Below are 15,443 nucleotides of genomic sequence, written 5' to 3'. Positions count from 1 at the left end.
TGGCAATGAAAAGCATTCATGATCAGGAATTTCCCTGCCATGTGTATTTTCCTTCATTTACACCTTCTTTAAATTGCATTAAAAAAAAAGGCAACATATTTCCATTTTATGGAGACAGTGAAGTCACTTAGGCGCATAAATGCGTGATTAAGACCTCGGCAGCGAGCACGGAGGACACCAGCATCACAGAGGATTTTCTTCTGAAATTATTAATGTAAGTCTTTCAATAGGTCAAACGAGAGGTACACTCCGTTTCCAGCTCTGACATTTAAATTTCCTCGTTTTATTCTTTTTCTTTCCGTGAACCCCCACAGCCGGGCTACAGAGCAGGTGGTGCCGAGCTGAAAGAGGTGAGTTTAAACGCTAATTACCACAACGCAAGTCTCCCACGGAGATGAAGTCTGGATTTAACCACGGCTATCAGTTGGCATTTAGTGTTTACACAGAGTGCAGATGGCCTCGTGGTCAAGCCCGAGAAAACATATAAATGGAAGGTGACGAGAGAGTGTTTCCCGGAGTCAATGAACCGCGGCGCAATTCGCTCAGTCTGGCTCAGCAGTGATGGGTGTATTTATGCTTCATTTAATCTTGACTTTGAAACACGGGGGGAAATGGATTTTGATTTCCAGCTCCCCTCACTTTCCATCTAATGTCCATTGGAGGAGTCTTCATTGACGGAACGAGGCACTCAAACGGTGCTTAATACCTCGTTAGCTCGGACCGCCAGCGCTTTACTTTGGTTCCACAAATTGTCCAACAAGCCCTCAACAAATGTGTTGTGGCTTGTTACTGATAGATCAAAAACATAAATACACACCACAACCAATAGGACAGATCTGGTCCAGGAAGATGAATGAAAGGGAATAAATGCATAGAATGAGAACTTGAAAGCAGGATGATAAATATTTGAAAAGAAGAAACACGCAATAAAACCCTAGCGCGGTTTAATACACATGCTGCTGCAGATTTAATTGGTGTGGATTATAATGATCTACGTAAACTAATGTTAGAAAATATATATTGCTGAAATATTAATGACTTGAATTGCTTTTGTTACACTGCACTCAGTAGTTAATGAGGAACACCTGAACAATATCAATCCAACCAGCGGTAGCACTTACATATATTCAATGCATATGAAGGTCAGGAATGAGGATACATGTCCATGGAATGATGGGCTGATTATTTCAGATTTTTCTTCAAAACAGTCTCCAAGGTTTTCTCACAATGGTGCAAAGAACAAAAAACATCCTTTGAGCAGTGGTTCTGCAGACGGAAAAAACTCCTCTTTGATGAGGGAGGTCAGAGGAGACTGGCCTGACATGTTGGAGCTGACAGAATAACCGGATAACCGCTCTTTACAACTGTGGCGAGCGGAGGGGCGTCTCGGAGTGCGCAACGTGTCGGACATCGAAGCCGACGTCAGCCAAGAACAGACATGACGGCCTGCAGTGGGCTCACCAAACACCGGACAATTGAAGAGCTGGAGAAATGTAGCCTGCTCTGATGAATGTGGATTTCTGCCGGGGGGACGGAGATGGAATCAACAGCATCAATCCACACGGCCAACCTGCCTCGTGTCAACAGTTCAGACTGGAGGTGGCGGTGGCGTAATGGTGTGGAGAATGTTTTCTTGGCACAGTTCGAGCCCCTGAATACCGATCAATTTGAACGCCACAGCCTATCGTGAGTGGTGTTGCTGACCATGTGCATCGCTTTATGGCCACAATTTACCATCGGCTAATGGCTACTTCCAGAATGATAATGCTCCATGTCTGGTCCCTCTGAACCGTGCCAGTTGCAAACACTGATTTCCACAAATGAATCTCATTATTTATGGCCGTGGGGAGAAAATAAACCAAACATTAATGAAATATCATCCGTCAGATGAGAGAACGTCACGTCAACGTGCAGCTGTGGCCGAGGGAGGAGAGATGCACTATGCTGCACTCAACACTGCAGACCTGCTAGAGATGTAGCATCTCAAACTCAAATGATGAAGTATGCAGGCAGCTAATGTATTCAAGCCTTCAGATAAAACAAATGTTTACACACATTTGCAGCTTAAAGGCGCCACCTCAGATCGGAGGCTGTGGTTCTGTGCCGTCAGGTGAAATCCGAAAAACTTCACCAAATAAAAATATTTGGCTGCTATCAGGGGGAAGCAGTGACGAGGCTGACCTCAGGGTCAAACCCCCCCCTGAGCGTTGTTCAATCAGACAGTTAATCTACTTCTAACCCAAAGCCTGAGGCCCAAGTGACCTGGCTGCTACATAATAACCGGTGACTCCTGACCTCTTTGTGGCCTCCTCTGTGTTTCTCCAGGATCCTCAGGGTGTAGTTGGTCCTCTGACCTTTGCTGTTGAACTCCACACGACCCGTCAGACCATCGTACTCCACCTGGAGGGGGCGGACGTGGAGAGGGACACGTGAGGAAACACGAAGGAGACAGGGCAAAGGAGAGACAAGTCAATGAGAGGATCTGGTATAGGGAAAATGAGGATAGATTGCGGAATAAATAAGTACAGGCAATCTGCTCTGTGAGGCAAAACATTCTTCTTCTCACTATCCATCACGATTAGACAAACAGATCATATCAGGAGTGATTAGGAGGGAAGAGAGGGTGAGAGACAGAGAGAAGGAAAGAGCAGGAGAGACAGAGACTGTGTCTGAGGCTGGACCAGACAGGGATAATCAGTTCCGGATCAACTAGGAGAAAGTGACTGAGTGAGAGGCTCAGACAGAGAAGCAGAGGGAGTCAACAGCTTCCTAATAAGACTTGCACCTCGCAGCTCAGCTCTGCCGCTCCGAAACCCAGGTGCTGGCACAGTTAGCCAGATCTATGATGAATGGCACGCTGCTGAAGATGGAGCACACCATGATGTTGACTAACAAAGACAGATGTCGGGTCGGTGGGGCGGAGGCAATGAGAGATGAGGCTCGGGCTGCCTTGACAACAGGTTGTCAATGAGACTCACACACACAAACACACACACAAACACACACACACACACACACAAACGACCAGAGATGGGAGATGACAAAGAACAACAGGAGACAGAGGTTACATTTGACACAAGGCGAGGATGATACAGAATGTGGTTGTACTGTCTGCATTCATCAATAAATCCATCAGGAGGAAAATGAATGGTCATTGTTTGAGCCATTTTTAAAGCAAAATAAAAAACACAATCTATCTACAATCTCAGATTTGATTATTTCCTCCTTAATGATTATACATTTCAGTTTCGGGCTTTTTCATCATCAATAAATATATATTTTTAGTTAAATGTATTCTCTCTGGTTTAGCAGTCATTGTTTTGTTTGTGTGTTATCTACATTTTAGAGGCTGGAAGCAACAAATGTTTGATTTTAAATGAAGGAAAACAATTAATATTTACCAAAACAACTGTCTATTAATATTCTGTTTATCTCCAGTCATTTAAAAACAGAAATGTCAAAGATTGGCTGGTTCAAGTCTCTATTATTTAAATGAGACAGATCGTTTGAAGTCAGGCTGCTGGTACAGTTTGTTTCGGGCATTTTTGCTTCTACATGACTGATCATTGTGATGACAACGTTAAATCGATTACGATAAAAGAGTTCATTCCTTTTGAGACATTCATCTACTGATGTTTCTGCCTCAATTTGAAGACTTTGTCTCAGGAAATGGCAAATGTATGTGTCACTATGTTCACACATTGATTATTTATCACTCCAGTTGATATTATCACTGTGCATTTGATAGCTGTGTGTAAAGATATGAAAAAAAAAAAACATCAGGCTCCTATTTCACCCACACTTCTTATGATGTATGCATGTGCATGTTCATGCAAATGGAAATTACCATGGGCTACATATGAGGGGGTGATTGCACATCACGTATTGCTCACAGGCCGACTGATCAAACGTTTACCATGCGCAGGTAGTTCATCAGACTGGTCCCGTGTTGCCAGATTTGAGGTGAGCTGCAGCTGAGTGGCTTCACACCGATTTCCTGACTGCGGTTCAATTCCCTCACCGCCCCCACCACCACATGCACCGCGTCAAACATCAGCGCTGACGAGAGCTGTGGAAGAGGAGGAGAAAAACAGAGGGGGGATGGAAACATAGGGAGGAAGGACAAGGAGTCAGGGGGGGGGGGGAAAGGCAATAAGGAAAGAGGAGAGAGGTGCAGGCACAGATGATTGAGTGGTTAACAGAAATGGAAGGGGGTGGCGGGTAAAATAAGAGGGGAGAGAGAGAGAATAGATGTGCGGTATGAGTAAACCAGTGGGGAGGAAACACAGATGGGTACATCAATACCCATTAAATACAAGCAAAAGACTAGCTGAATGTCTTTAACTGCTCCATGAATCAGTGTGAGGAATAAAGTGGCTTAATTTTCCCTGGCATGCAAAACAAAGCTGTAAAAATTACTGGTGGATGTGTGCATGCGTGAGTACGCCCCGTGTTCCGGAGACTGACCGCGGGGCCGGGATACGTGAGGTCGCAGCCCTCCCTCCACGAGAGGTTGAGGCTCCGGATGAACTCCAAATAGAAGGGGTGTGTGGTGTTGAACATGGAGAAGCCCACAATATTGGAGTGCTCATCCACTATGTCATCCAGTCTTAGGAGGGGGAAGTCCTAGAGAGAGAGAGAGGACGAGTGGAGGGGGGGGGGGGGTTGTAGAGACATAGACAGAGAAAATTCAGGTGAGTGACAATGTTGACAAAGCATCAAACCTCAGCTCAGAAGAAAAATACGGTGCCAAGAAGAGTGTGATAAAGAAAAAGAGAGGCTGCGGGGAGCGACAACATCTAATCTCTGAAGGAGTGAGAAAAAAGGATAAGGACAACTTGGGAAATGGGGGAAATGGTGATAGGTTGATGAATCCAGTTTCGTTTCACAGAGATAAACACACACACACACACACACAAGACGCCGCATCTGAGGCACAAGACACAAACATCACACAGAGAGGGCCAAGAGAGGAGAAAAAAATAAATCAGGTATGCAGCATAAAGTGACACATTAATTCAAATGGCAGGAGGGGAGGGGAGTATATCAAAGCGGCAGATGAAAACACTGGATCAGTAAAGAAGGTGGCGGGGGGCAGAAGAAAAAGGCCACATCCCGTCTGTCATCATCTTCACCTCAGACCCCTTTTTCCTTCTGCTTTCCCCCCCCCCATCCTCCTCTGCACTTCCACATCTTTGTACAGTATGTTCATTTCTCAGATCTCGCCATCCTTCATCTCCTCTGCCTGTCACCTCTCTCCTCGCCCTTAATCGAATACTTTCTCCGCCTTAGCACCTTCGGTGGCTCATAAAGAGACAGAAAGGGAAGAGCGGCGGGGAGCGGGGAAGAAGAGAGGACAGAAAGAGAGGAAGGGGGAGAACTCTTACCATGGTGGTGAGGATGTACTTGTAAAATGCTGACGTCATCCCCAGCTCGGATGCCTGTCGAAAAGAAAGAGAGAGCATAAGATGAAATAGTAAGTCCGGGGGGGATACAGGATGTGGAAGCAGGGAACGAGGGAAGATGTAGGGAGATTGGCGGAGGGAGAGATGGCGAGGGCAAAGGAGCGGAGTTATTGAGAAGCAGAGAGCAGAGGAGACGGTCGGGGGACAGAGTGGGAGAGAATGTGGAGGAGGAGGCGGGCAGCATACGTTAATCACAGTTTTACATCATCAGGCTAACACTAGGATATTTCGCTGAGGGGCGACATCCGCTCCAATGTGCCCAGTGGAAACAGCCCATACGCATTCAAGCTGTGAGTCACTGGGCTGGCTATGGGCATCACAGGCCGCACTATGAATCAGAACAAGCCTGGGTAGCATCTGCACCGCATCCCAGCTGAAGATGTTCTTTTGTCAAATACTTTCTTAACAGAGTAAAGTGATTGTTGCTGGCAGAGATGCATAAATATTGTTCGCTCTGCTGCTCCGGGGGCCGAGAAGGTAAAAATAGATGTTAATTCTATTATAACAACAACTGCAGCCTGTGGAACTTTGAGCGAGACGTGACTGTAACCTGAATTTTCCAAAACGGATGTACACAAAGAGAAACACACAAATCCCTTTGAGCGATACCGCGCGTACTGTACACCTGAGTAACTTCAAGATCCTGCACATGCGTGGGCGGCTCAGAAAAAAATAGATTGATCCTTGAGATCTGACCTTCTTGAGGATGAGATAAGAGACGGAGGCATTGGCGTCGATGATGATGGTGGCCACTTTGTCATCACGGATCTCCTTCAGCAGCGGCGTCGGGTCCAGGTTGTCGTCCAGCATTCTGACTGACAGCGTCTCCCGGGAGATGAGGAAGCGGCGGACCAGCTCCTCCAATCTCAGCAGGCCTGAGGCAGAGCCGAAGCAGAGCCGGGTTGCATATCAGTGTCTGTATCAATAGACATAACTCATATTTCCAAAAAAGTAAGCGTTGCAGGACCTCTGAAAATCGTATATCCTCGGATGCCTATATATTTGTGTCATTTTTGCAAAGCGTGATTGATGGTTTGTCTAAATCTCCAGGAAATGAAACATCATTTAATGTGGAGGCTACATTGTGTCTTCATTCATGGCTTTTTTTCAGTGGGACTCGTTTTTCTTATCTATGGTTTTGTTTTCAGTCCTGTATTTATGATTGTCCTAAACCTACGAGAGAGATGTCTGTGTTATAAGTAGGAGATAGGCTATGGGCCAGGGAAGTGAGTGGTGTAGATAGCGCCACCATGAGGTCATTTTTACAGCACTTTATTATATAATCATAACTGCATGGATGCACATTTACGTACGTCAATTCGCACAATAGCTATTTTGAGTCAATAAGTGCATTGTTAATACTCGGATTGTGCACTCCAACGTGGGTAAAACAATAAACACCTCTCTCTCTAAACAGTCTCCAACTTGCCGATGTAATCAAAGGTGAGGGAGCATTAATGTGTTTTCATTTTTGTGAAAATGGCAGCCAGGTAGAGAGTTGTTGTCGCTGCTGCAGACTTTCCATGTTGCCTGACTCAGAGAGCACAGAGAAGAAAGAGCAGCACTGCATGTTGCAATGGCCATTTACTCCCGTGTTCGATTTGGAACACACTCTGTGTACAGATGTACAGAATGTTCAGAATGTACTGCACCTGCATGCACTGACTGAAGTGGCTTGCTTGAGACACAGCAACAATATTTCCCCCAGTGATTCTTTCTACTTCCAGGCTATTTGTTTTCTCCTAAGAACGCTACAGACTCCTGGAGGGAGGCGAGAGCACAGACTCGTTGGTGTATTTTTAATAAGTTAGGCATAAAGGGATTTCTGGCCGTCAGCCTGGATGTCGGTCATTACATTTAATGTCTCACATCATATGCATGCATCTTCCCATACTCTTACTCTTTAATGTCCCTCCTAAAGATTTCATCTCATCTTGATTTTGTTCATAAAATACTTGGATGAGCCAAAAAAATTGATATTTTGGGAAAACACAACTCAGTCAACTGAGCCTGTGAGTCTAAATCATTTGAAATTCATCTTTGTAGAAGACCTTAATATTCTCAGACAGGGTTTATGTATCCTTCAAAATTCATAGCTGCCATCAGCCAATCAGCGTGACAAATTTTCGCAACATTTGGTATTAATAGAATAATACATTTGGAGGGTTGTGCAGCCTTGGCAGAGGTTTGCGTTCCTTCAGTGCTTTGTAATTCCCTCGGTCTGTTGTCCTATCCCTCAATAATTGCTTTTCAGTGGTTTGAGCGACGTGTGCTGTGAATGACACAAGCTTGTGTTCCAAAAAATTCAAAACCGTAAAATTAAACAACACAACAGGGAATGCAGGAAAACTTGCTAACCTCCAGCAAAAAAATAAAGATGGATGGAGAGAAGGGCACAGCTGCAGGAGCAGAAAGACTGGCATACAGTTCTTCAGCCAATTTGCCCACTTCAAGCAAGTTCCTCTCGAAAATGAGTACAACCAATGGCTGTCAAGACTCACTTGACATTGTGTGCGGAATGAGTCTTTACTAGAAAGTCTACCCTGCCGCTTCCTAATTGTAATTCCATAGTAAAGCTCCCCTAGCTATGTAAATAAGTGGTGGGGCAGGCATCCGGGGGGTGTGAGCAGAGAGTGAGGAGAGGAGAAAGAGAGAGGTAGCACACAGAGCCCTTCAGCAGGAGAAAGCCTCTGTAAGCAGTGGGGTAATCACTGAACCAGGCCAAAACTTTAATTAGTTTGAGGAAGGAGGGGAAAAAAAAAAATCAATGCACTTTACAGCTTCCTCTCCTCCCCTCGCTCACTCTCCTTCCTTCACATATTCCCTCTCTCACACGGCTCTAACCTCTCTATCTCTCTCTCTCTCGTCTTAGTGCTGTGCTCTAGTTAGTTCTGTCTGTCTTTATCCATCTCGCTCCTGTGCCGCCGCCATCGTCTCCTCCTCCTTGCGCTCGGTCTCTCTCCCCCTTTGCTTTCCTTAACCTCATCCATCTCATGAAAACTGCATAATGGAATTAGGCTCCGATGGCACGTAGTGACCCGGGCGCCGCGACAGAAGCATACGTTCGAATGTGACCCAACATCTCCCGCTCGCTCTCATGTAACTGAATATCTCAGGACTGCTGCACTTGCACGGGCTGGGAGGAAAAGTCAGATTAATCCCATTAACGGGCTGTGGCAGAAATAATCGGTCTCTAAATACGTTACTTAATTAGGAATGCACGCATGGCGGTGATGTGAATGAAGTGTGTGACTTCACACGTCACTCGGCTCACTGACGAAGAGGTACGAATGTCGACTTCACTTGAACGCATCACTCTACGCGGGGGTAAACAAGATGAATAAATCAAGTGATCTGGTGGTAAACAGTGTCTGATGTAGAACCCCAGCAGAGCAGACTGCTCATGTGTGCACTCAGGGACAACACACACACACACACACACACACAGACACACACACTGCTAAATGCATAAACTAGCACTCAAGCATACGCACGTGTACAGACAAAGTGAAGCAAGCAGACACATTTTTTTCTATACACAAACACACAACAGTCATTCAGCGGAGGGGGGGGGGGGGGGACAAGCCTTTTGAGTGGCGGTTAGCACCTATTCTGCAGCCATGGCAACCAGCTCCATGGCAGTAGATAGCGCAGCCAAGTGGGTCAGAGTCTGCGAGTGTGATAACCTTGTAAAGATCACCTTCAAGCCAAATGTATCACACGCACACACACACACACACACACACACACACACACACGCCCGCTCTGTCTCTCCGGCGGTGGAAAAAACGGCATCTTCTGGCCCGGGCGGTAACCATCAGACTATCTGTTGCCTCTAATTCTCCTGAAGAGAAAAGCCTGTTGAAAAGACGACGCTCTTATCTCCCCCCCCCCCCCCCCCCCCCCCTGTTCAACCGACGATCAAAACTAGGAAAATATGTCTGATGCCGTTTCAAAGCGCTCTTGTAGTTCAATGAAACGACGAGTCCTCGAGGAATTCAGCTGACTTTCAGGGAAACCGTGGGATGGCTGGCAAACTGCTGGCGAGATAATGAAAGCATCTCGGTGATTAAAATCGTGTTTTCATAATGCCCCAGCGTTTTGTTTGTCGTAATCTGCCCCACTGCGATGAGAAGTGTTCAGTCTTAGAACGGCTGCACTTGTTCTTTACGTGATTGTCCTTCACTTGTTCGGTTTCTACGTGGCTGGTGAGAGCAGGAGCTGCGCAACCACTCATCCCAGGTCAGTTTCCTTCAGGGCTGCAACAAAAAGAGTCATCGACTGTTCAGGGGGGAAAAAATCTGATTCTTGCAACTTCCTGCTTCACTTAATGTATTCCATCTTTATGTTTTTTCAAAGCCCTGTTTGAATACCACAGCCACCATCCGAGTCCAAGCCCTTTAATTCCTGCCACTCTTGATAGGGGAGAGCATGATAAATCAATAATGCACTCTTTCAAAATGAAAAATAAAGAGGGCTAGTGACTAAGCCCCAAATCCCCTGTAATGTTAAATCTGTCTGAGTGGCTGGCAAGTTAAATCAAACGTCCCCTAAGTTCCTCCGCAGCTAGAAAGCATTTCACACACGAATATTTATGAAATGGGTTTGGCCTAGCAGCGCTCTGAGGTGGGAGGAGAGATGGGGCACGATGGCATGAGTAATAAATAGGAAGGGCTGTGGCGTGAGCCATGTTCTGAACTCTAGCAGCAGACAGAACTTTATGACCAGACTGTCAAACTGAGTGTCCAGCAGCGCAACACTCATATGTGCCAACACTCCCACAGAGGCACACAAAACGTACACATACAGTCGGGTAATAAGCTCGGAAGAACACAACTGATTTGTGCGTTTACACCCACTGGAACGCCAACATGGCCTAATGCACTGTACCATCCATTCAGCAGGCAGCATGTGTACTCACACTCAGCCTTGGCACAGACCAGGCTGGCTGAGGGGTAACTGAACGAGCGCAAGATGGCTCCGATGGCCAGGCTCAGGTCCTCGTTGCTAGGGTACAGGGTGACGGAGGCGAAGCGCAGGTACGGCAAGCGCGGCGTTTCCTCGGGTCCAATCTTCACGTGAGGGATCTGTGGAAAAGAGAGAGAGAGGGAGGAAGGTAAGCAAAGGCTGACGTGTCATGATTGGGTTCCCTTCCAAACACAAACAACGGGGGAAAGAAAAACACACTGGAATGAGGAAGATCCATTAGAAATGCTTGAGGGTGAAAAGGGAGATAAGAGAGCTGGCAGAGAACAGAGAGACCTGAGGATAAAAGGATGGGAGAGGAGGATGACGGTAAATTATGTGAGAAAAGGCACAGAAGAGTGACTGTTGAGAGGCATTCATCACGACGTCTGTGTGGGTGGGAGGTGCAGCGAGTCGGAGGGAACGAGCCACTGGATGTGTACATATTTGTGTGTTTACCCTCCGCACTCACCTCCTTCTCTCCACATATGTGACTGACAGTGGAGCCAGAGGCGGGGCTGGAAGCGGGACCTATCACAGACACGACGCCTTTGGGTAGAATCTGACACACTGAAAGGTAGAAAAAGGAAAAAGAGAGAAATAAACACACCTGCCCTCTGCTTCATTCCGATGGCAGCACTGAGCTGCAGTCAGGGGAAAGGTGTGGAAATAGAGAAATGCAACAAAGACGCATGAGGATTTCAGTTAAACCTCTGATTCAAGTGTAGCAGCACAAGCTGTCTCATTCTGATCCGATTTATTTTGTGATAGAGACCCGGAGGACCACAGCAGGGCAGCCCACGGGCGGCTTCATGGTATTATTCACTTGTTTAAACAGAGATTTCTTAAGACAATTTGCTCCCATTTGATCTGCGGCATCAGAGCAGCACTGGTAAATTGGTCACCTTCAATTAACCCCTTCTGCTGAAGGACCAAGCTTGAGAAACAGTTTCACACATTTGTCTAATATTATTAAATGACATGAGTATTAACTCAGTAAATCTCACTGTTAAGCTTCCTAATTGGCAACAAATGTCTCCATTATGCTCATTTAGGCCTAACAGACTAAATTCACACCTTTTCACACACATCAATTTCAGTCAATTACCACATCTAACTGTATATTTGATCATTAGTGTTTCTTTCTTTATTGTATTCTTGTAAACGTCTACATGTTATGAAGCCTTCTTGTTTAAATCATGCAAAACCAGAGCTGGTGCCAGAGGAAATCGCCCTGCACACAACCAAAAGATTTTATATGGATTAAACGGATATCATGTGCTAATTCATTAGCTCTGACAGAACGGTAGGCAGATTTTCTTCCCTTTGGACAAAGCCAGATTATCTGTTTCCCCCTTTTATGGGATTTCTGCTAAACTAAGCTAACCAGCTCCCAACTGTTGCGTACACTCATCGAACTCTTTACAGGCGAAATAACTTCCGCTTTCTCCAACAGGGATTTCTTAAGAATCCTTTTTAAATGATTTCAGAAATCTCGGGTCTGTCAGTATATTGTCTGTGTGACAACCCACGACAACAGCAACATCATCTGATTCTCCAGGTCGGAGCTCTGAGTCAGACTTCACTGAACTCTGAATAAACAGGCGATCAGCTCTTTGTGCAGCAGCAGTGGTTCAGCTTCAGGTGGAAGAACTCTGCCACCAGCATCACCACAGGCCAAGAAAACAGCCCATTCCAAACTGGTAGTTTTAGAACAGGCATTGCACTCGTTCCTTTTAAAATCCAAAATCACACTAGCCAGTATCCATCACTGACAAAAGTTAAAACTTAGAATGCAATAGGACTAAAACCTTAAGAAATCTTAAGCACAGTTATCAACGATTGTTTCTAAAATGTTTCCATATATACAACAGAAAATAGTCTGGTGACCTAACTGTGTAATTCTGAGAGTCAGAAAGTTCTCTCCACGTTGGTATTTTTAATTCATCCCAATTAGTCCTCCTCAGTTCCTGTCATTGTTAGTCTGTGTGTGTGTGTGCCTGTGTGTGAGTGTGTTTAAGCCCACACTGTGTGTATGTGTGTGGGAGTTTGTGTGTGTGAGTGTGTGTATGCCCACACTGTGCCCATGTGTGTATGCATGTGAGTGTGTGCATGTGTGTGATCGGGTGTGCGTGCCTCAGACAGCCGTAGCTGTAAGATGATGAGCTCTCTGTTCCAGAGACCCAAAAAAAGGCTGCTAGCAAACAAGCCTGTCAGAGTCTCCTGCCCATCGGTCAAGGACGGACACACACACACACACACACACACACACACACACACACAACTGAACTTTTGGAAGAGGAGGCGGGGGGGCTGTCTCTGTCTCTGCTGTGGTTGGATTCAGCCGAGCGTCTGCGTCAACTCCTAACATTCTGTTTTAAGTCTGTGTATCAATACAAATTTAATGGAGTGTCCTCTGTGGTCTGCTGCTGCGTTCTACTGGCCTGCATGTCAATCTGTGTTAGTATTTGATCGTTTGTTTTCGTCTTCACAGTGGCTTGTGCCAGCTGTTACTGGAGGGCACTGGTCTCCTCTGAGAGGCTTAGTGGTCCATTACTGGTCTCCAGTGACATGTAAACTAATCAGCATGAGCTCTTACTGGTTCCTAATCACACGTAAGTGGTGGTCTTTTATCATGCTTGTCATTTGAGGCATTTGCTTTTTAGAAAATGGAATTATATCAGACCTCTTAAGTGTTTCGGGATAAAACATGCAGTAGACACAAGGTTATGGTTTTTCAAATTCATGGACTAGTTACTATTTAATATTAATATACTATATTAATAATAATATCAACTGGCATTTTAATTGGTCACTTTTTACGAGAGCTAATTAGACACCATGCCATGTAATAGATTTTGCTGGATTTCATCACTCATGAGGGGTCGTGTGAATCTGCTGTACTGGTCTTCTCCGACATGCATCGGCTCCACTCACTGGTGTCAGTAGTGTCGTACTGGGAGTCTTTCTGCAGCTCATATATGTCCACCTCCACTCGGGCACGGGACCCGCCCTCCATAGCGCTGTTGATGTTCTCCCTCGCTAGGGCCAGCGCCAGCCGCTCCCCGCGGCCACACACAGACTGGTCATCCAGGATAGCAGCTGGAGAGGCAGAAAGGGAAGAAGGGACGGGTGAAGCAGGGGAGAGAAGACGGAGGGCACCGGACAGAGAAACAGGAGAGAAGGAAGCAAAAGTATGTAAGTGGGGATGTATTCGGGAAGATGAACTTTGATGTTATTCAGTGTAGTAAGTGATATGAAATCCACAAGAGCTAAATAATTAGCCTGGCTAAACTAACTGGCTGCTGGCAATGGCTTCACCTATACAGACCATAGATTGCATCTAATGATAGACGACAGCTCCCCAATAATGAAGCCAAACCATCTTGATCATCCCCTAGTGGCTGACTGCATTTCCATATTAGTGGACTGCACATAAACAAAACCACATTGATGTTAGTTCAAGTGCCCATTTGAGTTTAAGGTGGTTACAGTGTTTTAATCAGTTATTCAGTTGTCAATTTATTGATGGATATCTGAGACTCGCAATTGGTCAAGCTCATGTATCGGTGGGACCTCAAAACCAAGGCTCCACCCATCGTTTTATAGAGACATGTAAAGACATGACAATGGTATCAATGCAGCTAGAGAGCAAATAACCAATTTAATCAACAATACAAACATGTGTACAAAGGTGGATCTTATATATTGGTGTGATTCTATATTTACGACCTAACAATAAAAACAAATATAACCGATGTGGCATTTCTGATCTCAGCTGTTGAGTCATTATAGATTTTGGGGGCCTGTACCGCCAAGGAATCACAGTCAATCAGGCTCTGGGAACCAGCAGAAGACCATCAGCTGATCTGATGGGAGTCAGTAAAGACTTGACATGCACAGGAGCTCACACACAACAAGTCGATTTCTAACTTCTGATACTATCCAGGAGATCCACTGATATTTAAACTTTTAAGAGTCAAGTGGTTGGTTGCATGTATCTGGCACCTCTGCCTGCTCCTGGTGAAGATGTCACGGTTAAAACTGAAATCTGATACTGCAACAAAGCCTCTGAGAGAACCTGTCAACTGCCAATCACTCTTGGCTTGCGATTGAGAGAGAGAGAGAGAGAGAGAGAGATGGCTAAACTTTTACTGCAAATATCTCCTAAAAGGTTTTACTGCATTAGCTCAGTTAGGACAACATTATAAGTGCTAATTTGGCTTTGAAATGCTTTCCTGTCACCCCTTACTGTCCAGCTCAATGTGGCAACAAACTCTTCGGGGCACTGACGCAGGCTGAAAACCAACCATGAGAAGTGTGTGATGAGCAAGGTGAGGAGCAGGAGCAGGAGGAGGTGGAGGAACAGCTAACCACTCACCCATTCGGACCGAGGAGAGCAGGGGGGCCTGACTGAGGGAGCTGGGCGGCATGGTGACTAGCAGGAAGGAGAGGATGTGTATTGACAGCAGCAGTGCTGGCAGAGCCGGCATCTTCTACTGCTCCTCATGGAGAATGGTCTGCTGGCTGCCTGTACCACCACCTGCAGAGATAAAGGACAAACCCCTGAACACACATACAACCATTCTCATCTTCCTTTAAAATTGTCGTCCTGCAGCTTATCTTCAGCTTCCTCTGCCGTTTCCATGTAGTGGGTGTACCTTTAATTTGACAGCACATAGAATACACTTTTATCACCAGCTGTGAAGATGTTCACTGTCACATCACAAAGGCAGTCCGGTGTAGTTCACACACACACAGCCCATTTCATTATAAAATACAGTACACACACACACAGCCCATTTCATTATAAAATACAGTACACGCAAACACAAACACACACACACACACGTCTCTAGTAATGTCTCATGTAGAAAGTCGGCCGTTTAGCGGTGACAGGACTCAGCCTTGAAGAGATCTCCAGAGGCAGCTCAAAGACAGCATCATAGCAACTGTGCACGGGTCAGCGGGAATTCACTCATCTACACTGTACTTACACATGCATACATTCAT

General features: G+C 45.8%; 1 protein-coding gene across 2 annotated transcripts in view; it reads right to left on the bottom strand.

The window, feature by feature from the left end:
- The window catches only part of grik5 (glutamate receptor, ionotropic, kainate 5), a 34,704-nt gene extending 19,776 nt beyond the window's left edge, over positions 1–14,928 (bottom strand). For both annotated transcript variants that reach the window (XM_062400090.1, XM_062400091.1), the window contains exons 1-9: positions 14,812–14,928; positions 13,368–13,532; positions 10,903–11,000; positions 10,387–10,552; positions 6,162–6,340; positions 5,388–5,441; positions 4,468–4,626; positions 3,917–4,069; positions 2,296–2,400 (exon numbers count right to left, since the gene is read on the bottom strand). In XM_062400090.1, coding sequence (XP_062256074.1) covers positions 2,296–2,400; positions 3,917–4,069; positions 4,468–4,626; positions 5,388–5,441; positions 6,162–6,340; positions 10,387–10,552; positions 10,903–11,000; positions 13,368–13,532; positions 14,812–14,923 — 1,191 coding nt within the window. In that variant the 5' untranslated portion in view covers positions 14,924–14,928. The remainder of the gene's footprint in view (positions 1–2,295; positions 2,401–3,916; positions 4,070–4,467; positions 4,627–5,387; positions 5,442–6,161; positions 6,341–10,386; positions 10,553–10,902; positions 11,001–13,367; positions 13,533–14,811) is intronic.
- Between the last annotated feature and the right edge of the window lie 515 nt (positions 14,929–15,443).

Source organism: Platichthys flesus, chromosome 11 (assembly GCF_949316205.1).
Source record: "Platichthys flesus chromosome 11, fPlaFle2.1, whole genome shotgun sequence".
NCBI lineage: Eukaryota > Metazoa > Chordata > Actinopteri > Pleuronectiformes > Pleuronectidae > Platichthys > Platichthys flesus.
The sequence above is the reverse complement of the archived record's forward strand: the minus strand, read 5'-3'. Positions and strand labels throughout refer to the sequence as shown.